The sequence below is a fragment of the Balaenoptera acutorostrata genome, chromosome 13, assembly GCF_949987535.1.
Source record: "Balaenoptera acutorostrata chromosome 13, mBalAcu1.1, whole genome shotgun sequence".
Lineage (NCBI taxonomy): Eukaryota > Metazoa > Chordata > Mammalia > Artiodactyla > Balaenopteridae > Balaenoptera > Balaenoptera acutorostrata.
In genome coordinates, this window is record NC_080076.1 from 18,337,558 (window position 1) to 18,364,220 (window position 26,663).

Sequence of the window (26,663 nt, forward strand, 5' to 3'; positions counted from 1 at the left end):
TAAAAAAACTAGTAGGGCATAGGACTCCATTTCTGAAATTCTGGTAAGAGAGGCAGAGAGAGAGAGGGCGAGAGGGAGAGAAGGTATTTGTGAGCATTTCGAAACCAGGGACAGTCTGACAAAGCCATTTTGGCATTAACAGACATTATGACATTCATACATATTTTATAAATCTGGAAAACAAGCTATTAAGTGTTCAAACTTTTTGTTTGATACTTATTACCAAGTAATGGATTCAACAATACTTCTGTCCTATCCCTAAGCCTCACCCAATGAGGCAACTTTTTTCCTCTTCAGTGGAAGATGAATGCTTCATTTCTAGTTGCATGAAAGGTACTACTTTAGGATGTCCCGCTGGTTTTTGCTGTGCTCAGGTATGGGACGTTCTGTTTGCACACAGGTTTGAGGGAAGGAAGGGGAGTGGAGGCTCCTGACACATATGAAGCTTCCCCACTATTAAGTCGTTAGTAAAAAGTTTCTTAAAAGCTTCTCTTGTCTAAAGCATCCTATTACTGCTCTTGGTAGAGAAGGCAGGAATCAGCAATCAGCATTCAAAATTTAATGTTTCCATACTCAAAAATAAAAGAGGTTTAGAAGAGTTTAAAAATGTTCACTATTTTGTTATTCAATAATGACAGTGGTCTAAGTATTGGGCATCACTATATATCTATATGTATGCCTATGTCTACATCTACATCTAAACACACATAAGCCCACACAATTTAAATCCTATTAGAGTAACATGGAATATAATAGCTAACAAATGTTTTAACAAATATCTATACTGCGCAGGTTAATAGCCACAGGAAAATAACATTTCCAGAGGTATTTTGTTGTCCACTATTAAACTTTGCACAGACATAACAGTTGTACTGCCCAAATCCTTCTGGAAAACATGAATATAATTACCCCTCAAAATAATCCTCTTCAAAACAAACCATTGGTAAAATACATTTATGTTGACAAAATTTTACTTAGTTAAACTCGAATCTAAAAGTTTTGTTACATTGACCATTTTCTATGCTCTGGATATCAACCTTCTATATCATCTACAGACACCATTATTTATGGGAGAAAAAAAGATCAAATCTATTCTTGGTATCAAATCTTTAGTCTGCCTGAAAGGACCATATATTACAGGTCTGCATCTTTCATTCTTTGCAATTTACTACTAGACTAATACTCCTAAAATATCTTAAAGAAATCTGGACAGTGAAGGTCTCATGGCATGTTTTTAATCTTTGGATTTCTTGTGAAGCTTTTTATTTCTTTAACAGTCTCTCTTTTAACAGAGGAAATCCAAGGTATATATGCAGTCACTTCCCAAGTATCCACTCTGGGGACTAGCTGCAGTGAGCCTAACGCTTCTGAAGGTTTCCAGAGCCCACCATGCACCCAGACTACTCTTCTCCTGAAACCAGTTCTCCACTGGGGGGCTGTCAAGATTTAAGGATGGTGGGATACACATCACTTGACCCTACCCCAAAAAGTATATCAATGGATTGCAGAGCAGGATCCATCCTAGTTTTTAAGACTATTCTAGTCTTGACCTGATCCCACATGGGAGTCTTGAATTCCTCCAAAATTTGGGGGGAGGGCTCTCAGAGTAAGGGTTCATCTGTGCTGAGCCTTCTGGAAATGGTATCTCAGTCTCTAGTTCACTGCATTGATAACATGCACTTGGGCAGTATTTCTTGGGCAACAACCTGCCACGAATCTTTCTGTTATACTCAAGTTACAACAATGGTTCTCCTCTATTCGGCCCACAACAAGGAAACTGTTAAGTCAGAGGAAACATTACCACTCAAGTATATGAAAGACGCATAAAGTAGAATTGAATAACGTTGCAAAATGTATTTCTTGCTGGGGCTGCGGTGGCCATCGTCCAAAAATTTTAAAGTCACTGATCTCCTTGCTTTCATTACTGTCCACGTGCAGCCAGAGTGACCCTTTTCAGCCATAAATCAAATCACCTCTCCTGTGTGTTCACAACCGTCCTTCAAGACCCTACGTGAACTGGCCCTAACACCTCTTGGACTTCCTCTTCCCTTTGCTTGCTCTGCTCTGGTCATACTGATCTCCTTATGCTTTCGTGAATATTCCAAGAGGGTACCCACTTCGGAGCTTAACGCTTGCTATTCCCTCTGCTTGAAAATCTCATCTGCCTGGTATCTCCAGGGCTTGTGCCCTTGCTTCATTTAGGTCTCTGTCCCGAGGTTATCTTGATAAGGAAGGCCTTTATGGGCCATCCTATTTAATACAGCAGCCTTTCCTCCACTACTCGAGTCCAATATCCTATTTTTTCTTTATTGTACTTATCATCTCTTTGATATTAAACAATAATTTTTTGTTTATTGCTTGTTTCCCTCCATCAGAGACTTTATTTTTGGTTGAATGTATGAACACATAAACAGGGTCCAATCAAGCAGCATACAGCAGTACAAAGTTTAATGCTGTAAGAAGTCCAAATCACTATGCTTATCCTTCAGTGACTACTTTATAAACTAGGCTAAACATATCAATTTTTAAGACCACTGAATATTTCATAAGGTCTAAAATAATAATTGGTATAAACAACAAAGGAAATAAAAACTGTCTAAAAAAGTTAGGCAGAAATCAAGAAACAGAAAGCAGTCCCATGACCCTTCTGAAAAATGTATTTTCAATTGAGACAAACAATTGCAGATTTACAAAAAGATATCTGTAAAGGCCCTTGAAGTCTGAGTACATTAGCATGAGACTGACAGTTGCATAATGGAAATTATTTAATTATGTCTTAGAGAGCTAGAAAAGATTATTTGGTCTGAAACTCAAGAAGGCAAATATAGTCTAAATAATGATACATACAATAAAGTATGTATTTTTGGTATAAATGTTCTGGGAATAAAATTATTCTAAGAATTTGCCAGGTATTTATATAGGCACACATAAATTTCACTGAACATGGTATCACACAAAACATAATTAAAAGAAATAATCACTTATCGATCATTACTAAATACTAGAATAGGTTATTATATTTCTCCAAAGCATATTTGTGACATCAACTCCTCAGAAGTAACACACAACAGGGTGCCCACCCATAACGGGGTGGTTTATGACGTGAAACACAAATGTGTATTGGGTCCACTTCGGGGCAGGATCCTGGAGCAAATCATGTTGCTTAAGAGTTTGCCAAGCACCCAATACCTAAGTCTAAACAACTTTGGTATTCTCTACTTATAGTCTCCCTTGAATTAATGACCTTTTTTATTTTTATTAAAAATGGCCCTCAAATAAGAGAAACTTGTGTGAAACTTAAAAGTCAATTTGGAAAAATACAGGAAGAGGAAACATGCAACTCTCAGCAGAGATATGATTTAGGAGAAAGACAGAAACCTGTAAAATCACTTTCTCAACTATGACTTTGATAATATGCCATGATTTCAGGATGTTAAGACTGTATATAGTGTCCTTGAGCATTAAAATACAACAAGGAACACTCCTCAACTAATCCAAAATTCATCTCCATCTAAAATCTAAGGATGTAAGGAATAGAATGTATGGGCTATAAGTACGATTTATAACTAGTTACAAGTCACTAACTACTACTGAGGACAAACTGTGTATCAGGCACTGTCCTGAGAACTGGTATATGTATTTCCAGGAGTAACTGAGGTATTAGGAGCAACTCTTATCTAGTTGCTTTTACAAATTCTTGATGTTGATTTAAAATGGTTCAAAAACTTTGGACTCTTTGTTTAAAAGGTATTAAGGCAATATGCACTTGTAAAAAACCACCACTAATATGTATGTAGTAAAAAGTAAGTCTTTCCTCCCATACTCCCTCCTTCACCAAGGGTTAATTACTGTTAACAATTTGGTGGATCTTCCCAGCTTTTTCTAATGTTTATTACAAAAATAGTATCAGATTACATCTATTATTCTACAACTTCTTTTTCTTCCCTCAATAGTTCATGGAACATCCTCCCACATCAGTATACATGAATCCACGTCATCCTTTCTCACACCTGCATTGTACCCCTGTGCATTTATACTCCATTATTTAATTCTTCCCTTTCTGACATTTAAGTTATATTATACATAGATCCTTGTATACGTAGGTGAGTATTTTTGTAGGATAGATTCCCCAAAGCAACATTCTGGATTAAAGCATGCACACATTTTATTTTATTTATTTATTTTTAAAATTTTATTTATTTATTTATTTATCTATTGGCTGTGGTGGGTTTTCATTGCTGGGTGTGGGCTTCCTCTAGTTGCGGCAAGCAGGGGCTACTCTTTGTTGTGGTGCGCGGGCTTCTTACTACGGTGGCTTGTCTTGTTGTGGAGCCGGGCTCTAGGCGCGGGGGCTTCAGTAGTTGTGGCACACGGGCTCAGTAGTTGTGGCTCACGGGCTCTAGAGTGCAGGCTCAGTAGTTGTAATGCATGGGCTTAGTTGCTCCGTGGCATGTGGGATCTTCCCGGACCAGGGCTTGAACCCGTGTCCCCTGCATAGGCAGGCGGATTCTTAACCACTGCACCACCAGGGAAGTCCAAGCATACACACATTTTAAATTTTGATTACCTTCAATTCCCCGTAAAAGAGTGACCCCACTTGATACTATCAAATTTTCTACTTTTTTCGCCAATACAAGGAAAAATTGCTATCACATTTTTGTTTTAATTTGCATGAAATAACTTTTTAGATTGGTTCATTTGATTGCACTCTGCAGGATATGCATGCAGATTTTTTATATTAATGAAAACAAAATTTATTTAAAATCTAATCAACACACTGCATCCCTTTATTCACCGTGCATACTAGATCAGGAGAGGGACTCCTCAATATCCATGATGTGCTCCCAATAACCCATGGACAAAATTTGAGCCCTAAACACAGGCAAAGCTGTTCTGCAGGAAAGAACGGTAGGCCTTCTGTAGTGGAGCAACGTGCAGTTTGACAACGAGAATGTACCAATGACAACACCCTTGTCCCCTGTTGGCCAGGATGGGATGGGAAAGAGCTCTTCTGAGGGCCCCCATGTGAGGAGCCATGGCCTAAAAGATTCAGGAGTTGGTTCTCAGAGCAATGCTCAACAACCCTCAGGGATGTCAGAGCTGCAATCAAGGGGGGCGCTTTGTAGAGGAGGAAACACCTTGCAGACATGTTTGTACACCTCCCCCGACAGAACTCCGGGTCTCCATGTTGCTAATATGTTTGAACGATTCAGGGACACGAAAGTGGCTTTGGTGAAGGCATCAGCTCAAGGGGAGCTGTGTTAGTTTTGGGGGGTGTGAGCAGTGGAGGGTGGGGGAATATTTTCTAGAAGTGCTTCATTCCAGTGACGGGCACTAGTTCAAAAGACAAAATGTAAAGAGACCTCATTCTGGGATGGTGATGGACACTGGCAAATTCCACTTAAGAGTCACAACTTCCCACTCAGCATCTTGCACATTGTAAATCATCAATAGATGTCGCCTGAACAACACCACTAAGTATTTAATTGGTGAACTACTTTCCTTCTGAAAAAACTTGCTATAGGCATGCTGTAGCTGGGGTGTTAGAAGGAGAACTGGAAGCAGAGTTTCTGCAAGGAAAAATACCATGCCTGTTGAGGGTGTATTGTATGATGGCTGAGAGACACATCTCTTATCACCTGACTCTTCCACCTACTAATTGTGTGACCTTGAGCAAATTAGGTAACTTACCTATGCCTCGGCTTCCTCATCCATAAAATGGGAACAATAATAGCACCTGATATAATTGTCATGAGGACTAAATGAGTTAATACATGTAAAGTTCTTAGAACCATTCCTGGCACATAATAAGTACTTACTATAGTAAGTACACACTTTATTAGCTATAATAATTATCATCATCATCACCATTTGCATCTCTGAATATATACCACAGAAAGTATATAAAAGATGTAGTTGTTTTGCTATCTTCCTAGGGCAAGTGAGTGCTAATAACATGCTAATAAATAAGGGAAATGAGTTCCCCCAAATATTTTAAACTTGCCTATTTCTTAAACACTTGTGATTTGCAGATATAACCTGATAATAACAAATTATCTCAGTTTCAGCTTAAAGTTGCTAATACAAATGATATAGACTTTGGTTTGAAACTCTTCTCTGTATCATTTCCAACAGTGTGAAAATTTAATATTCTTTCTTTTATACAGTGAAATGGAATACTCCGGAAGCTTTAGAGATTTGTTTTTTCATCAAGAACTTTACTATTGAAAGACAGTCGTCTGCTGGGGAGTTTTTAGGAGTAGGGATATGGACTAAAATGGTTTTAGAAGGAGTTCTACTCATGTGAGTATAGGAGTAACATCTATATTTATTATAAAAGGTATCCTATAAAATAGTAACTAATTTAGGAATTTTACTGGAAGTTAGGATAGACGCTGGTTTACACCCCATTATTGTTATCACCATCCAAGATAAGCACAAACCAAAGATTTGGAGGAGTTTTTTTTAAAAACATGAGCTCATGCACTGTTCTAAGTAGACAGTGTTCATTTTGTTACTGGATTTTAAGTGCCCATTTAGAATGAACAGAGCTGATTCAGCTTTTCACTTGAAAAGCAGAATCAATCAGTCTGTCTACATAATAACAAAGTTTAAGGAAAGGTAAACTATGTCTGAAAATACAGACTTTTAACTCTTTGTCTGGATTCTTTTCCCCCATTCAGTCCAAAACTTTAAATACTTATTTTACTCTGAATTTTTTGTATCTTATCTATGTTATAGCTTTAATGTTTTCCCAATGATTTTTTAAATTTGAATTATTCTAACATAGTACATCCAATTTTAAAGGAATACACACTGTAAAAAAGAAACAGATACTATAGAAAAATAAACAGTTAAGAAAGGAAAGTTATCCTTTACGACAAACCCTCTCCACCACCCCAGGTAACCATGAGAAACACTTTGGGGTATGTCTTTCCAGATTTTTTCCCCTCTTCATATGTATACCTGCATGTACATGCCTGAATATCAATCCTTACATACAGTTTTCTGCTTCAAAAATGATTTTATTTTACATACTTTTCTGAAACTTTGCTAGTTTCTCGTTAAATTTATCTTATACTGGCATCTTTCCACGTCAGTAGAAATGGATTGCCCTCAGTCTTTTTAATGGCTGTATGCTATGCCACTGTGCCAGTATCTTTCAATGGAAGAACTGTTGGTAAGCAATAATTACATCCAGAGGATGCTGGTGAATAAAAGTGTTTTAACATAAAGTACATTTTCTATGAAAATCATATTAAAAGGCCAATTGAGAGATAATCAGTTAAATCCAGGAAAACCATATAAAATACTTTAAATTTCAATGTCTATACTACAAAGACTTAGGTGATTTATCCATTTACAGTAAATTAGAGAAATTTACATCCTGAGTTCTTTAAAGATAGTTTCCTCCTTACTCCTACTCCTGTCTTTTTAATACCTACTAAGAAGTCCAAGTAGCTGAGACATTAAATACATTGCTCGGGTCTATGACTGAGAATTTCTTCATTCTTGGCAGTGAAATATGCAATGGAAAAGAATACACACTATAATTTTTGCAAAGTGATCATTGATTCATTGGTCAGAGATTTATAATCGCATTTAATATGGTATTTCATTCAGTGACAGCCGATTTTGCATATGGAAATAGCTGAGGGTTTGCAGTCAGAGGATTTCTCTGACTGATAAACAACCACTCATCTTTTTTCTTTTCTCTTTTTCTTTTTTATCATTTTTAAAACCTTTTTATTGGAGTAGAGTTGATTTACAATGTGGTGTTAGTTTCTGCTGTACAGCAAAGTGAGTCAGTTACACATATACATATATCCCCTCTTTTTTAGATTATTTTCCCATATGGGTCATTACAGCTAAAACATCACCAGCCCTCCTTTTAACTCCTGTGCACACCTGCCAGGTCCCTCCTTTGTGTTCCTCCCATCACAGCACCTGGGAATCTTCTCTGTGTCCTGGATACCCTTCTATCATGGTGTTGTGACGTTTCTCTGATTTACCACTCTGTCTCTGCCAAGCCAACTTTAAGGCCTTTGAGGGCGGGGATAGTCCCCGACTGACCGGATGGAGCTGAGCAGCCCACACTGGCCCAACCTAGCACAGTGCACAGAGGTAGAAATAAGTTTGGCCTTATTCAAGGAATAGAAAAAAGACTGATGTGCCCTGAGCCTAGTGAATTGAGATTGGAACTTGAAGAATGCCTGACACATTTAATAGGATACCATCTGTAACGTAAGCCCAATGATACGCAGTTTTGCTGCCAGGTATTATGTATCACGGTACTGTGGGTAACACCAAACATCTAGGATTCTTTAAGGAGGCCCCCTTCTGGGGCCAGCAGCATTGCCATTTGAGGAGAGCCAGGAATCCCCAGAAAAGTGAAGAGTCTTTTAAAGTAAGTAGAATAAATTTCAGGATTTGTATTGAGCCTCAGAAAAACTAATCCCAGATCTTCCTGTCTACCCTACCTTCTCCCCAAGTACTGGATCCTAGGAAAGGTTATGACTTCGGGATATAGAGGATGCAGAAAACAGAAGAGTTTTCAGAAAGAAGTAAGTTTCATATTTCAGTGCAACCAAAGGTTCCACTAAATCAGAGGTTCTCCACCAAGTGTGGTCTGCAGATGCCTTGGGGTCTTATGCTCCTATTGGGAAGTGTGTGAGATCAAAACTATTTTTGTAAAACTCCTGAGATGTCATATGATCTTTTCATTGTGTTGAACTGGCACTGATGGTATACAGTGATGGGTAAAACTGCTGGTACTTCCGTATGAATCAAGGCAGTGGCACCAAACTGTACTAGGCGTCATCATATTCTTCACTGCCGTGCACTGGTAGTAAATAAAACAACAAAGTGTTTTCACTTAAGAATATCCTTGATGAAGCAGTAAAAATTATTAATTTTATTTAAATTTTGACCCTTGAGTACATGTTGCTTTATTATTCAGTGTGACAGAATGGGAAGTATACATAAAGCACTTCTAATGTCAACTGAAATATCATTGGTGTCTCAGGGGAAAACGCTTGGAAGACTGAGGTGAAAGCTTAACTAGCTGTTTTTTCACTTTCACTGAAAGTATAACCAAAAGAGAAACTATGATGATTTGGACTTGCGTATTTGGCAGACATTTTCTGGAAAATGAACTGCTTTGTTCCCGTCCAGGAAAGCAACTGACAGAACTTGTTGCCAATGATAAAATTCAAGCTTTCAAGTAGAAATTTTGGAAAATAGAATCTGGCTTCCCAATACTCACTAACTTTTTTTTATGAGATCAGCAGCAATATTAGCAAATAAGAGGTTCTGATATTGTGGATTGCAATGTGACAGTATATGGAGAATTTACATATAATTCAGTAAGCAAGATTTTCCAAAGACAAGTGCATAATGTTATAAAATCATGCATGGGTGAAAGACACACTCAAAAAACCACTCAAAGACTCACCCAATGGATGGAATGTAACAGTATGAGAAGTTCATTAAAATTACAGATTCCACATTGCAGCTAACCTTTAAAAAACGACTACATGTTGAGTTTTGGTGAACTACCAAAGAAGATGCAAAATTATTTTAAAAGGCTATTGAAATATGACTCCCTTTTTCAACTATATATCTATGCAAGGCCAGATTTTCACCATAAACTTCAACTGAAACACATATGGCAACAGATTAAAGACATGTGCAGATATAAAAATCCATCTGTCTTCTATTAAGCCAGACATTAAAGAAATCTGCAAAAATGTTAAGCAATGCTACATTTCTCAGTAGTTTTTTTGTTTTGGCAAGTAGTTATTTTTCATAAAAATAAGTTTTTATATCAACATGAATTGAATTTTTTATTATTAAATAAGTCAATAAATATTTTTTTAAAAATCTCAGTTTTAATTTCTAATATATTAAAAATCCACAGATACAACTTTTGTAAACAAAAATTCTTCAGGGTCTTCAATTTTTAAGGGGTTCTGAGACCAAAAGTTTGAGAACCACTACACTCAAGATTGAAAAACATTTGGCAATCAAAAAGTTGTTTGTAGGGACCTCCCTGGGGGTGCAGTTGTCAAGAATCCACCTGCCAATGCAGGGGACACAGGTTCGATCCCTCATCTGGGAAGATCCCACATGCCGCGGAGCAACAAAGCCCGTGTGCCACAACTACTGAACCTGTGCTCTAGAGCCCGCAAGCCACAACTACTGAGCCCACATGCCACAACTACTGAAGCCTGTGCTCCTAGAGCCCGTGCTCCGCAACAAGAGAAGCCACCACAATGAGAAGCCTGCACATCGCAACGAAGAGGAGCCCCCGCTTGCAGCAACGAAGACCCAATGCAGCCAAAAAAAAAAAAAAGGTTGTTTGTAACCAGGGGGAGAGAGAGAGATAAGCAAAATAGTGGGGGCAAAGACCAGAAGACAGTAGATCAAAGGGGCAGGAGAGGTGACAAAATGGACAGAGCGCAGGCTCTTCTTCCTGGGGAAGGAGAGATGAGAGGCTGGACAGTGGAGAGAGGAGACACAGAGTGAAGGAAGGGTTTCAAATGAGAGATAATAGCACATGTTTCCAGACAGAGGAAGAGAAGTTGAGAATAAAAGTGAGAGAAGAGGGGACCTCCCTGGTGGTCCAGTGGTTAAAACTTTGCCTTCCAATGCAGGGGGTGTGGGTTTAATCTCTGGTCAGGGAGCTAAGATTCACATGCCTCACGGCCAAAAAGCCAAAACATAAAACAGAAGCAATATTGTAACAAATTCAATAAAGACTTTAAGAAAAAATGGTCCACATCAAAAAAAGTCTTTAAAAAAAAACTGAGAGAAGGATTATCTAAGGAGCAAGGTCCAAGAGGAGTTGAGAGAGGATGGGAAAGGAAGGATGAAGTAAGGAAGAGGCCTGGGCCTGAAACTCAACAACAGCCATCTCATCCTCTGCTGAGATGGAGCAACTGTGTCACGCGGGTGCCTGTGCAGCAGGTGCACACCCCGCCCTGCGGAATACAGGGCAGGTGTGAGATCCGTTCAGTCAAGCTGGGCTTCACTTTCATCTGATCGCCAGCACAAGAATGCTCGTAAGTTTGTCTGTTTGTCAAATGAAGGCTAGAGGTGGGTAATTTATAACGTGAGGTCCTTTGCAGATTCCAAATTCTACAACTTGTAATTCTATAAAAATAATGCAGCAAGGTCACCGCTTAAGTGAAATAACTGGTACCATTTATTATGACGAAATTAAGGACTAAACACATGAAGCAGCATAGCTGGTATCATTATTCAACCACGGTTATTGAGTGCCTATATTGAGTGTTCAGATTTTCTAAGCTAAAAACTGGGACAGAGCTCAACAAAGGATTTCTTCTGAATCTACGAATTTATTTGACAAGTCTTTAATAGGCATAAAATCAAATCACTCAGTTATATATCAAATAAATTGCCTCCACTTAAAGGAATAAAAATGCATGATAAAAGGATCTATGTGAGAATTCTGGGGTATATGGCTTTTGGCCAGATGAAGCCCTCTACCACTTGCTATGGGGAACAATAAAAGGAATGGATGCAAAAACCCCTTTCTTCAAGCTACTCATAACGTGCATAATTGAGGAGGTGTAAGTGACTAAAAATCACATGTAGAGGCGTATCTAATCTTCGCTATGAAAAAATCCTAAAACCTCTTACTCTCCAAATATAATCATATTTTCCCATCAACTTACAATTTTATTAAAAAATCTCTAATCCTTTATTTGTTATGTATTATCTCACTACTAGCCCTCAAGAACATAATAAAATTGCCTTAAATTTAAAAATTATATTTTAATTTCATTATATTTCCAGAGGTACTTTATCTTCCTTTCTAACTGAGCTTTGATAGTCAGTAGTTTATGAGAGCTTAAATTTTTCTATTCTGAGATTAGTAAAGAATATTTTTTGTACAGCAGAAATTAACACAACATTGTAAATCAACTATACTTCAATTTTAGAAGAACACTTTTGCAAAATGAATAACAAACCCTTAAAGTATTCATTTCAGAACAAGTATATATCATACTTGTGTGTGTGCTATACTGCTTTTCTCTTAGTTTAGTAACACCTGTGCATTTCTACACTTTTATATTTTGTGCTACTGCATCAAATATAGTAGTGTAAAATGAGACAGTGTTTATATGGTGACCAAAAGAGAAATAATTAATCAAACTGAGTCAAGCATGGCATGCTCCATGCTGATTGGTCTGTATATGAGGGTCTTCACAAGGATATTCAAGTTCAGTAACACAGCAACTGATAACTAAATTTTAACAATGAATTCTGAGGACACTTCAGTGATGTTTACCCTTCCAAACCTCGAAAAAAGTTAGTTCTACTTTCTTAGTGTCTAGGATATTTTTAACTGAGGATGCTGTATTGTTTATAGTCTCGGCAATTAAACGTAAATGACTCAGAACCCTCTGTACTTCTGCCTCTAACAATAATCATCTAGAGAGCTGGATGATGCCTTTTGGAAGATCACCTAGGACAGCGGTCCCCAACCTTTTTAGTACCAGGGACCAGTTTCTTGGAAGACAATTTTTCTATGGACCGGGGGTGGGGGTGGGGGGTGGGGAAGGATGGTTTTGGGATGATTCAAGCACATTGATTTATTTTTTTTAACATCTTTACTGGAGTATAATTGCTTTACAATGTTGTGTTAATTTCTGCTGTATAACAAAGTGAATCAGCTATACGTATACATATAAACCCATATCCCCTCCCTCTTGCGTCTCCCTCCCACCCTCCCTATCCCACCGCTCTAGGTGGTCAAGAAGCACGGAGCTGATCTCCTTGTGCTATGAAGCGCATTGATTTATTATGGTGTTTCTGAAGTCAAACCTCTCTGCTAATGATAATAATCTGTATTTGCAGCCGCTCCCCGGTGCTAGCATCACTGCCTCAGCTCCACCTCAGATCATCAGGCATTAGATTCTCATAAAGGAGTGCGCAACCTAGATCCCAGACATGTGCAGTTCACAGTAGGGTTCACGTTCCTATGAGAATCTAATGGCGCCGCCGATCTAACAGGAGGCAGAGCTCAGGCAGTAATGCGAGCAATAGGGAGATTGCTTCATCTGTATTTACATCTGGCTGTAAATACAGATAAAGTTTCACTTGCTCACCTGCTGCTCACCTCCTGCTGTGCGGCCCAGTTCCTAACAGGCCACAGACCGGTACTGGTCCATGGCCCGGGGGTTGGGGATCCCTGATCTAGGAGACTGACAAAGGCAAAGCAAAGTGCAATGAGATGGGAGGGAATCTAGAGGAATTCATTTCTTAAATGTTACCTTATTGTACTTCTTAGTCTGCTTATTCATAAACATAAAATTAATTCAGTGTTGCAACAATCGTGTTGCTAATATATCTGTGTTCTAGAAAGAATGCATTTTAATTCCTATATAATAAAATAGCTTTATTTGTTACAGTGATGCCAGATCTGGTGATAGAACTATTTTGAATGACTATGTTTTGAAGGATACGTATGCTATAGTCTCTCACAGGCAATGAAATCTAAGTAATTTTCTTGTATTTTTAATGGATACCACTGTATTTTTAACAATATCCCTGGAACTAAAATGTAAATATTAGGAAATATTTAAATCTGACTATAAAGTTTACACAGCAGCTAAAATTGTAATTTTTAAAATATGGAACCATAAATGGCTCAAAATTGCCAAAGCAATCCTGAGGAAAAACAACAAAGCTGGAGGTATAACACTTCCAGACTTCACATTATACTACAGAGCTACAGTAATCAAAACAGCATGGTATTGGCACAAAAACAGACACATAGATCAATGAAACAGAATAGAGAGCCCAGAAATAAATCCACACACCTAGGGTCAATTAATCTATGACAAAGGAGGCAAGAATATACTATGGGAAAAGAAAGTCTCTTTGACAAGTGGTACTGGGAAAGCTGGACTGCTACATGTAAATCAATGGAATCAAAACACTTCCTCACACCATATACAAAAATAAACTCAAAATGGTTTAAAGACCTAAATATAGACATGACACTATTAAACTCCTAGAAGAAAACATAGGTAAAACATTCTTTGACATAAAATGTAGCGATATTTTCTTAATTAGTCACCCAAGGCAAATGAAATAAAAGCAAAAATAAATAAATGGAACACACTCAAACTTTAAAGCTTTTGCACTGCAAAGGAAGCTATTAACAAAACAAAAAGACAACTTATGGAATGGGACAAAATATTTGCAAATGATGTGACTGAAAAGGAGTCAACATCTGAAATATACAACTCAATATCAAAAAAACAAACAACCCAATTAAAAAATGGACAGAAGACCTACATAGCATTTTTCCAAAGAAGACATACAGATGGCCAACAATACAAATCAAAACCACAATGAGGTATAACCTCACACTGGTCAGAATGGCTATCATCAAAAAGTCTACAAATAATAAATGCTGGAGAGAGTGTGGAGAAAAGGGAACTCTCCTACACTGTTGGTGAGAATGTAATTGGTGCCGCCACTATGGAAAACAGTATGGAGGTTCCTTAAAAAACTAAAAATAGAGCTACCATATGATCCAGCAATTCTACTCCTGGCCATAAATCCAGAAAAAAACAAAAACTTTAATTTGAAAAGATACATGCACCCCAATGTTCACAGCAGCACTATTTACAATAGCCAAGACATGGAAACAACCCAAGTGTCCATCAACAGACAATTGGCTTAAGAAGATGTGATATATATATATATATATATATATATATATATATATATATATATTACTTAGCCATAAAAAAGAATGAAATATTGCTACTTGCAGCAACATGGATGGACCTAAAGAATATTATACTTAGTGAAGTAAGTCAAACAGAGAAAGACAAATATCACTTACATGTGTAATATTAAAAATAGTACAAATGAATTTGTATATGAAACAGAAACAGACTCACAGACATGAAAACAAATGTATGGTTACCAAAGGGGAGAGGGAGGGAAGGAGGGACAAATTAGGAATATGGGATTAACAGATACAAACTAATATACATAAAAGAGATAAGCAACAAGGATTTACTGTATAGCGCTGGGAACTATGTTCAATATCTTATAATAACCTATAATGGAATATAATCTGAAAAAAAAACTGAGTCACTTTGTTGTACACCTGAAATTAACACAATATTGTAAATCAACTACACTTCAATTTAAAAAATTATGTTATTTTTGTATCTTTTACTAAATAAAATATAGACAAATATCCACAGATACATAAATTACTCCAGGAAGATCTAGGATATTTCAATTAATACAAAGAAGACGTTTTTTAATTTTTAGAAAATAATCATAGTATTATATGTAAAATGATTATCTTTGTTTCCATGCCTCTGAAATAAAATTATAAACGTGTTATATTTCACATACACATACACATACATATGTACATAAATACATATATATACACATATTACAGAGAGGACTTAGGGAAGCTTATAGAACATAATCCAGTAAAAAGATAGAAAAGGAAGATAAGCTTGAGGTGTGATGATGAGATAAAGAGAATAGGAGATGTAAGCCATAACTACTAAAGTCAGGCAGGGAATTTGGTTTTGAGCTGCCCAATGACCAAAGCAAAATGTTTACATTAACTCTGGTTAAGTATAATTAAAAACAAAAAACATATACTCGTTCTTTAGGAGAAAACGAACAAAAAATGCCTGTCATCTGGATTTGAAAGAAATGTTTTTATTGAGTCCTTACAGAAGGGACCCTAAACAATGGACATCAGTATGACCCTTACAGTAACTGCACTGTCAACCTTCTTAAGACACTCACATGGCAGGTTCCTCAGTGCAAACTGCAGGCAGAACACTGACAAGGAACCTGGGGAAGGAAACGCTGCAGGAGGTCAGACAATGTGGTCCAAACAGGCAGCTCTCTGATGGTTTAGCTTAATCTAGGGATATAAACTAGAATATGGAGAGGGATAAATGGACCCTGTGTTTTTTAAACTAACTTCTAATTGTTCTGGGTTTTTTCAATGGAGTTTTAGATAAAAGTCAATTAATGAACAGTTTGAAGTTAAGTCTCTGGCAGGCATTCTGTGCTACTGTCTAAGGACAAGTCTTTAAAAATTAACGGTGCATCACTGGAATGCACGAGCTGAAGGGCTGTCTAGATGTTTCCTTGGACATTCTGAGTTTACTCAATATGTAAACAGAGAGGCATTCTAGGATACAGGCTCTGACATAACAGAACATGGTCACAGAGGACAATGACTCAGGTTTTGTTTTCTTGATTTCGGATTATTAGAGCACTTGTTTTCGAACTTTAGTGTGCATAAGAATCATCAGGCTTCAAGATAGTCTGATGCAGTGGCTCTCAGAGGGAGCCTAGAAATCAGGTAATTCTCTTGAAGATAGTCCAGGAACTACACTTAGAGATCATTATTCCCCAGAGGGCCTAACAGAGAGTGAGCACTTAATACCTGTGTTTAGTGTCCTTAGTTCTCTCAACTAACAGGCACTGAATATATTTTAATATTGGCTTGTGTGAGCCAAGACATTCTTGAGAGTCGCAAAATCTCTAAAACAACTGAGTCTATAAACTGCATACGGCTGTCCTTCAGTATCTGCGGATGTTCAAACCCTTACATAAAAGGCCTTATGACAGCTGGCTGTCCATTTCCACAGGTCCCACATCGGCAGATTCAACCACCCGCTCCGCAGATGGAAATTCTCCTGAGGACTCTCAATTCCACGTTGATCTCAGTCCTACAAACAGGTATGTTCCTCTTGAACAACTGCTCTATTTCTATCATCTGAACATTGTGACTTAGGTATTGATGGTCTGCCCCTCTTTGCACACTGTATGCTAAGAAGTTTAGATACAAACATATGGCTCAAGTCTGGCAAATTATGCATTTCTGTGGTGCTATAACCTCATATTTTAATATCAACAAGTGAGTTTCGGGTCAGTAAGAAGACAGAATTATATCAAATTTTACTGGCATGTGTTCTAATCCATTTCTGTTTTCAAGCAGAAGATATTACAAGAAGCTTTATCAACTGATGGAAAAATATATGAACAAACTTAGAAAAATCAAACTTTCTGTATCAATCTTTCTTTCTTTCATTGTATTTACAATTTGTAGCTTAAACTTAAATATGTTTTGAGTAAATATGTCAGAGGACAAAGAGATTTATTTAACAACATACTTCAGTGGATGGATTCACCACTCATTAAATTGTATATTAAGTCATATAATCATTAATAAACCTGAATAAATGAATGAATAAACAAACAAACCTGAATAAACTGACTATTGGTATGTAGCAACATACAATACAGAGGTCAGCCTAAGCTTAAAGCCAAGACTTTCATGACACCAATAAAATGGAAATTTTAAATACAGTCTGAAAAATAACTGCCAAGTTACTAACAGTAAAGAAAATCTTAGAGAAATTACCACGTTCAAGTTTTAAAATTCTGAACCCAGATGCATATCAGAATCACAAGCCTACTTGTCAAGGTTAAAAAACAAAACAAATCTAAAAAACAAGAAAACCAATCTTAGGATCATTCCACATTTGACGATGCTACTTCATCTTGCTACTCAGAAAATAGTGAAATTTATGTATAACCCAAATGAGAGTACTTTTGATTTTTAAATATTCAATGACTTCAGGATACTAGAATAGCTCTTAATTGAATTAATACAACTTTAGATGTGAAGAGCATCTTTATAACATTGACTAAAATTTATTTAATATTTGGGAGTAAACCAATTTTTTTTACATATGTGAAAATGATAATAATGCCATCCTGTAGTTTTTATGCATATAAGATTCTTTAAAATAAATATTAACTAATTTCTTACACACATTTTGGGTTTTCACATTATTGTTCAGATGCAGAGACCCCCCCACCCCCAGGAAACTAATATTCTCTGAATACCTAAATCACAAGTATTCTGCTAGGTGCTTTGACAAATATCATCTCATTAAAAAAAAAATACTAAATGAAGTTTTATAGTTTTTTATGACCTACCAACCATAAGAAATGAATACTGGTATGTAGCAACATTATAGAGGTTAGCCTAAGCTAAAACCCATAGCATCTTTAAGAAAGGGTAAAGGAAAGAAGAAAACAAACAAACAAACAAAAAGAATACAACATTATATAAAGATTTTAAAAACAAATTTCACCTGACTGGACCACAGATATTCACATCACTGACTTTGACTAGAGTTTCATATTTAGTGAAAGGCATTTATTTATAAGCAGAAGGCAAATAAGTGCTGTAAGGCATGTACAATGGTACGAACATGGCAGGTTTTCAATAAAATAATTTTTACTTCTGTTGATATGTTAATATGTTTCTTGTTGTTCATTTATCAATCTAGTACAAATCAGCCTAAATAAGTAGCATGGCATCGACCTGTAAAAGTTTGGAGGGCCCATCTAAGCTTAGTGCTCTCTGAAGTCCTCCATGATTTATTATCTGTTCCAACTAACATTTAGTACAAGCTATTATACAGCCTTATATTGTTATTCATCTTTCTACATCTATGCGCTGACTTTTTATGGCTTATATCTTCACAGCTCTAATAATATCGAATACAATTTAATAAGAAGTAGTTAACTACCTCAATTTATAACTATTTGTTATAAATCCTATGTTTCATGAGATTATATTTTATCAACTATGTTCTGGAAAGAGAATTACACGTGTTTGCTTAAACTCTGCTGACTCGCCATTGCTTGCAGAATAATAACCAAATTCCTGTGTATGGAACTCAAAGCCCTATCCTGTGGCACTATGCTAGACTTCCATCCTACCTACATTCCAGCCACTACCACAGAGCATTTGCCAAACTCACTGTACACTTTTGTACCTCCACACATTGGTCAGTATGATTCTTTCTGCAATTCCAGATGGCACGCACTTACTTATTCTGCAAAGCTCACCCCATCAACTCTTCGGTGAAGCTTTCCCAGAACCCACCACCACTCCTACCACCACCCCCCAAACCCCTGCGGAGGGCAAATCCTTCTCTCCGTTTGGCAGCCACTTTTATTAAAGTACTTTTCTCCTTTAGTAAAAGGAAATTATTATTATTAGTCTGCCTTCTCCTTTGTGAAACTTTCCAAGACTCCATTATTATTATTATTATTATTATTATTATTATTATTATTATTATTATTATTATTATTATTATTCCTCTTCTGTGAACTCTCTAAGCCTCCCATATCCAGAGTTAAGCACTGCATTTATTGCCCAACCCTGTCCCTCGTACGTAATTCCCTCCCAGCACATAACACAGCACCCTGGCGTTACTTATCTTTATAATCACCTGCCCTACACAAATGTAGAGAACAAACGTATGGACACCAAGGGGGGAAAACCACGGGGCGGTGGGGATGGTGGTGTGCTGAATTGGGCGACTGGGATTGACATGTATACACTGATGTGTATAAAATTGATGACTAATAAGAACCTGCAGTATAAACAAACAAACAAACAAAACAAAACAAAAAATAATTACCTGCCCTATTAGACACTGTGCTCCTTGAGGACATCATCTCATTCATCATTGCACCCCCAGAGCTTAGTCAGCACTTGATACACAGTAGATGTTGAATAAATGTTATTAAATTAATAAACAAAATACAATTGCTTTCTCTCAAATCAGAAAAAAACTGGTACCGAGCGTTCCGTTTAGACACCTGCCTCCTTAGCATTCAAGCAGAAACCTTGCTCTCCAGTGATTAAACAAGAGCAAACCAAAGTGGATGTGCAGAAAGTAAGGTGACTGAAGGAACTGGGGAGAAGTCAGGCTTCCAGCAAGGGCAAAGGTAGGCCCTTTACATGTTGAACAATTCCCTCACGTTAGCTCCAGGAGGGTTATTTACACAGCAGTGACTGCTGTAAGCAATGCTTTGCTAACCTTCAGTAAGATAATCCCTAATGAAACTGCTTCCTCACCTCCATTAAGTGACAGATAAATGTCCATTTTTGCATAGACATTTCCTTAGAGAATAATCGACTGGGAATATAACAACTACATGTATTTTTAACATCAGTTAATTACACAAAAACATTTAATATATATAATTTTTAATAAAAAGAACACAAACCAGAATTAATGTGGCATGATGTTAAAAAATTACCGTATCCTAACATGCCTACTCTATATCACAAGAAAATATCTGTACACATGTATACTACAGCATAATCATTTTCTATGTGTTCTTGATTTAACTTCTGGATGGCATAAATCAGAAGCAGCAAAATGAAGAGACTAGGATGTAAAATCTACTGTAAATATGACGAAAGATTTGGGAAGACGCAGAGTACAATTAATTCAGCAAATATTTTTGAAATGCCAGGAAATACAAAAGGCATAAAGATGCATAGTGTAACGCCACTGCTTTCAGGAAACTTAGAGTCTGAAATAAAGCCTTCCACTACAATATACTCACAGAACCGAGCAAACATAAGTAAGGATATCACTGAGCTTGTCTTAACAAGAAAAATGTTATGTAACTATGACTAACTGGTTGCTCTGTTTTCTACAAAAACAATTATCTTCAACAGACTTTAACACTCTTTCTACCGAACACATGGAGGTAAAAAAATTTTTAGGGACCTCCCTGGTGGCGCAGTGTTAAGAATCCACCTGCCAATGCAGGGGACACGGGTTCGAGCCCTGGTCTGGGAAGATCCCACATGCTGCGGAGCAACTAAGCCCGTGCGCCACAACCACTGAGCCTGTGCTCTAGAGCCGGCGAGCTACAACTACTGAGCCCGCGTGCCACAACTACTGAAGCCTGGGTGCCTAGAACCTGTGCTCCACAGCAAGAGAAGCCACCGCAACGAGATGCCCGCACACTGCAACGAGAAGCCTGCGCACCGCAACGAAAAGCAGCCCCTGCTCGCTGCAACTAGAGAAAACCCATGTGCCAGCAACGAGGACCCGACACAGCCAAAAATAAATAAATAAATAAATTTATTAAAAAAAAAATTTTTTTTAAACAAAATGTATCTCAAGCTATAAACATTCTGAGAGCCAAAAACTACTTAAGAGATTAAAAATAAACATAAGGTGACTACATTTCGACATTTTAAAAATCTTCACTTCATAACAATTAAATGCTATACATATACAAATTATTAGAGTTATACTTCACATATACAACATTGTTTATAAAAGTTTTAACTGTTCTTGACTTCTTTGAACTGCTCTTGGCCTGTTTTCTCAGAGGGAAAACACCTGTATTTAGGAGAATATGCAAATGCTGGCCTTTATATCAAAAATAAAATTTACCAGCAAAAAGTTGGCATAAATGTTTCTATTGGCTGAAAAGTATATCTTCCTCCTCTAAGTTATAGCTTCCTAACTCTCCTTTTTGTAATGTAAAAGCTAATTTGAGTAATGGATATAAGAATACAGACACATTTAGTCTTTTTTTTTTTTTTTTAATTTATTTATGGCTGCGTTGGGTCTTTGTTTCTGTGCGAGGGCTTTCCCTAAAGGCGGCAAGTGGGGGCCACTCTTCATCGCGGTGCGCAGGCCTCTCACTATCGCGGCCTCTCTTGTTGCGGAGCACAGGCTCCAGACGCGCAGGCTCAGTAGTTGTGGCTCACGGGTCTAGTTGCTCCGCGGCATGTGGGATCTTCCCAGACCAGGGCTCGAACCCGTGTCCCCTGCATTGGCAGGCAGATTCTCAACCGCTGCGCCACCAGGGAAGCCCCAGACACATTTAATAGATGCTATCTCTTACTCATTTTTTCTAGGTTTTGAGAAAACCTCTTCACAACACAATTTCAAATAGTGGTTCTATTATAGTTGTGTTTTTGACTAAATATAAGGTGCTTAAATTGTTTTAGAAAGTAAGCAGATATTAATTCATAATTGGAATTCTAATTGGGCACAACTACTAACTCATCCTGCTCAAAAAATTGTTTTAAATTATTTGTTACTAAAAATTATTTATTTTGCATGCAATTGAAGGGTTCTTTACCTGCAGATGGCTGGGAAACATTCCTGGAGACCTTTCTTTTTAACTAAAGATCCTTCAAGGCAGTACATAATGATGTCCATAACCTTTACAGAAAAGACACAAATCTAAAATTAGTTTCAAATACTTCATTTTCCATAATTTAAATTATTAACTTAGGTCTCATTTGCATTAAAATTCTACATAGTTTGATTTTGATATTTACTTTAAAACTACAGTATATTTACTAAAATTACAGTGTACTTACTTTATACTATAGGCCATCCTTTCTCTTACCTGTGAAAACCATTTTTTAAAGACAGCACACAGTAAAATAAAGAAACCAGACTTGTTTACTTGAAAGGCAATTCCTATTTATGTACAGGATAGGTAGCTTTTATTCAAGCACACTCTATGTTCTGTTTTACTTATAGTGAAAGATACGGAAGAGACTATAACCTTTAAAAACTACTCTAATACAGCCCATTCCATGTGAATGGTAAATGGACACAGTAATCATTTTGATTTTTGAGGAAATTTAAATAAAGTCTCCAGAAATGATACAAAAGTTCATTCATTTTAGTCATCTCTTTCTTTCTTTTAGAGGTGCTGGAAATAAAGATGCTAATTTATATTACTACACTAGAATATTTAATTTAGCTGTAGATGTACTGATATAATTTAAAACAGAATATTCTTACCTCCACGAGAAGATCCACGACATCCGTGGGCATCTTTTCAATAAGAATTTCAATGACTCTCAGAATCTCCCCTTTAGCTCGGGCAAGAGTTGTGGTGTGCATATTCTGCTGGGATTGGGTATTTGCTGCAAGAGCAGTATGTCTGTGCACCTAGAAAAATATTTCCATGCTGTAGATATGGTCGACACTTGATAGACTTTTACATTTCTAGCCACTGGTTTTTCACTTACTAATACAACAGAAAAAAAAATCAACAAAAACAAATGTCTTGGGGTGGGTCAGGAAACACTTTTAATTACAAAGAAAGTACTTAGTACAATAAACACTCAGTATGTATTCCTTAATAGAATTCTAGTTCTTGGGCATTATATGAGACGGAAGGTTTGTGAATCTTGCATATTCGGCATTGAGGTGGGTAGCAGTTAGGAGACACCAGCGCGTATAAGACATGATTCTTGTTCTCAAGTAATAATGGTAAATGATGCTTACATAGCACTTACTGTGTCCCAGGCGCCATTCTAGGTGCTTTATAATCAAGTTGGGAAATTTTAAAAAAACATACCTCCAAAAATAATGAACACTGTGTAAATACAGCTGACCCTTGAACAATGCTGGGAGTTAGGGGCGCCAACCCTCCACGGAGTTGAAAATCCGTGTACAACTTATAGTCGGCCCTCTGTGCCCAAGGATTCAACCATCCACAAGAATGTTCAGTCCTGTAGTATTTACTACTGAAAAAAATTCGCATATAAGTGGACCTGCGCAGTTCAAACCCATGTTGTTCAAGGGTCAACTGTAATGTAAGTTCAGTGTGATTTTTCTTCCTTGTACAAATTGTTAAGTCTTAACAGTTCAGAGGAGAAACAGCATTAACAGGCCCTGGGCCAGCCATGCAGGAGTGGGCATGGGGATGGGGTTAGGGACAGCTGTCATGGTGAGAAATACTGCAGTATTTTACTCTAAACCTCTAAGTGAAGTGGAAAACTTGTTTTTAAAAGGTAATAAATGTGGACTATTACATTAAAATATTAGTTAGAACACTAAGAATGTGGGAATCATTGGCAATTAGTTAGACCATTAACATTAAAATATTTAAAAATTACCTTTCTAGTCAAATGCTGGAGTAGAACAAACCCCAAGCACGGCTATTCTAAGAGTTCATTTAAAAATACTCATATGTAAATGGTGAAAATTAAGTTCAAAAACACAATTAATATAAAATACTTGTTTACTCTCTTTAAAGAGGCAATTTAATGCCTGGCCTTTATAAGACCTGTATCTGTATCAGACTGATGTAAGGCTTATTCAGTATATTCAATATTAGTATCTCTGCATATTCCACTGATATGAAAAACTGGTAAAAAAAAAATCCCACGTCTAATAAATCTGTTCATTTATACATACATACACTTTATACAAATATATACTATCTATAAAATATAGACATATAACATACATGTGTATATTTTAAACACAGTGGACTTTCACTGCACCACTATGCACTGTTAGAAAAACAAAGCCCCTTAGTCTGCAAATCTATTTTAGGTGTGAATTCAAAGTCCCACTGCCTCATATAAACCCATACAATCTGCTATTAGGCCCTTCTTTCCTCCTTTCTAGCTACATTCATGTCACAAATATTTGCTGCATGCCTATTAAGGATGGCTCTGGGGCAGACATAGGCCCAGTAGGTTGTAGGTTATCAGGGCAGACTCCGAGGTATTTATTTAGTATTTTAAAAATTCATCTTAGCTACAGGAAAAACAACTCAGGTAGAGCCCATACCCCACGGACACCGAGTCTGCACATTATTCATGCTAAAATGGAACAAACCTTTAAAGAAAATTTAGGACTTTATCTTCCTTGCCTTTTCTCCCACTACTAAGACCTATAGGAAAGACCTTATAATTGGTTCATTGTTCTTTACTAGTTTTTCAGTTAGATGTGGGCAATTAGAGCACCAAGAATGCGGGAATCAATTGGCATTCAAGTCTTTAACTGTGACATGTAATAGGAAAAACAATTAGCAAGTTTATGACTTACATTTTTGTTTACAGTTGGAGAGCCAGTGTTAAATAAGTTTTGTTTTGATTATAGGTAGATACTTACACTTGTAAAATGTGGATACCTTTAATATATTTTAATTTGAACAAGCCTGCTGTATTTCAGATTGAGAAATTACCGTAAATACAAATATTTACAAGTGAATTAACATTGAGAACAGAAATGACTACAAAAGCACAAGTAATGAATGCACCGCTGTGGAATTCAGTGTGCATGCACACAGGTACATATGTATTCATCCCAGATCTAAATTATTAACTTGCATTGTTCTAGAACAAACTGTAAGGATTATCGATAGATACGGACCCTCGGCTCACACTATGAGATAATTCCTCTAAATGAGAAGACGGAGCACACCGAGAAGTTCCTCTCACCTCTTTGGCTATAGTCGTGATGAAGGCGGGTGGTCTGGCCGTGGCAATGAGAGATAGGGCATGCCGCGAGGAGCGGGCAGAGTCAGCTGCAGGGCTCAGAGGCAGCCCCATTGTGATGCTAAACAGGGATCAGAAAAAAAGGAAGAAAGAAAAGAAGCATTAGAAATATAGACTGAAAAGATTAGACACAGCTTATAATGTCAGTTCAAGGTCAATGGGAGCACTCAAACAGTTAGAATATAATGGACTTGCAACAATGAGCAGTGATTAGGAGTCAGGGTGTTCTGGCATCAAATACAAAATCGAATAATTAACCGTGAAGATTGAAAACAGTATGTGCATCTGTCCAAAGTGTTAAAAACGCCTTGTTAACAAATTATCAAGAACTAGTACTGAATACATATCACATAGCTCCGAATAAGGCAAGAAAGAATATTGTGCAGAGCACTTTCAATTTTTTTCCTTAAAAAAGTTAAAGGTAAAAATTTGTTTATAAGGCCAAGTAAAAAGGCTGTATTTAAGGCCTATATCTGAGAGGAAGCAAAATTTACTCCTGTCCATAAAATTACCAAAGAACTGAAAACCACAAAATTATTTTCAGTTTATATATTATTTTTAGTTTGAAATACCCTCAGTAGCGCTAGTTTACCCTTACACTCAGTACTTTCAGAACCAATCTACTAATCAGCATTTTCTGCCAGTAGGTATTCAGTATTGTTGCAAAAAATTCTATTAACTGATACTTACTCTCTCTCTATAAAGAACATACACATGACATGGTCCAGGCTATATACAAGAATATGTACATGATGAAATAAATCTTTCTAGACTGTGAGGATGTCCTGATAGGATAGTGCTGCTATATATTCCTTTGCCACTCCTAAAACATAAAAATGATAATATTCTTCTGTTTGTAAGCTTCCTTTATATTTTATATAGACTACTGTGAAAAGTATTAAGGCTTATTTTTCATTAAAGCGTGGCATGTGACCCACACATCAACTGTGTACAGGGAATAATTTGTTACTCAGTAACAGATCCATTATAGCTTCTCTCGCTAGTTAAATAACCTTGGTATTTAAATATCCATATGAAATTATATTAAGATCTGTCCTGCTCCAATTAAATAATCTTTGTGTTTCATGTGTCAAATGAATTACATTTACTAAAAATTTTCAGGAAGTTTACAAGTATCTCTATAATTGATCTAAGAATCATTATTTTAACTTTTAGTTAAAAAATAAGGAGGCATCACATAGGCATTCCCATCATTCTTAAAAGGTAAATTGATTACAGAAAATTGTGCTTATTTCTTTGTGACTTTTACATTGCTCAGTCTCTGTCTGTTCATATAACTGTCTCTACTCTTTTTTTCCAAACTGAGGGTAGACACAAAGTGGGAACTCAGAGGAGAAGACGATGGAGAGCTTTCCTTTCCTGTTTACCACAAAAAAGACAGATGTGAGCTGAGAGAACAAACACGCATATTGAGCAATAAACAGAAGGGATGCATTGATGGGTGCATCACCCC

At 36.8% G+C, this 26,663-nt stretch overlaps 1 protein-coding gene across 2 annotated transcripts in view; it reads right to left on the reverse strand.

Annotated features, from left to right (window-relative positions):
- The window catches only part of WDR7 (WD repeat domain 7), a 365,561-nt gene that overhangs the window by 75,314 nt on the left and 263,584 nt on the right, over positions 1-26,663 (reverse strand). For both annotated transcript variants that reach the window (XM_007191962.2, XM_007191960.2), the window contains 3 exons: positions 25,133-25,250; positions 22,695-22,844; positions 22,018-22,100 (listed from right to left, as the gene is read on the reverse strand). In XM_007191962.2, coding sequence (XP_007192024.1) covers positions 22,018-22,100; positions 22,695-22,844; positions 25,133-25,250 — 351 coding nt within the window. The remainder of the gene's footprint in view (positions 1-22,017; positions 22,101-22,694; positions 22,845-25,132; positions 25,251-26,663) is intronic.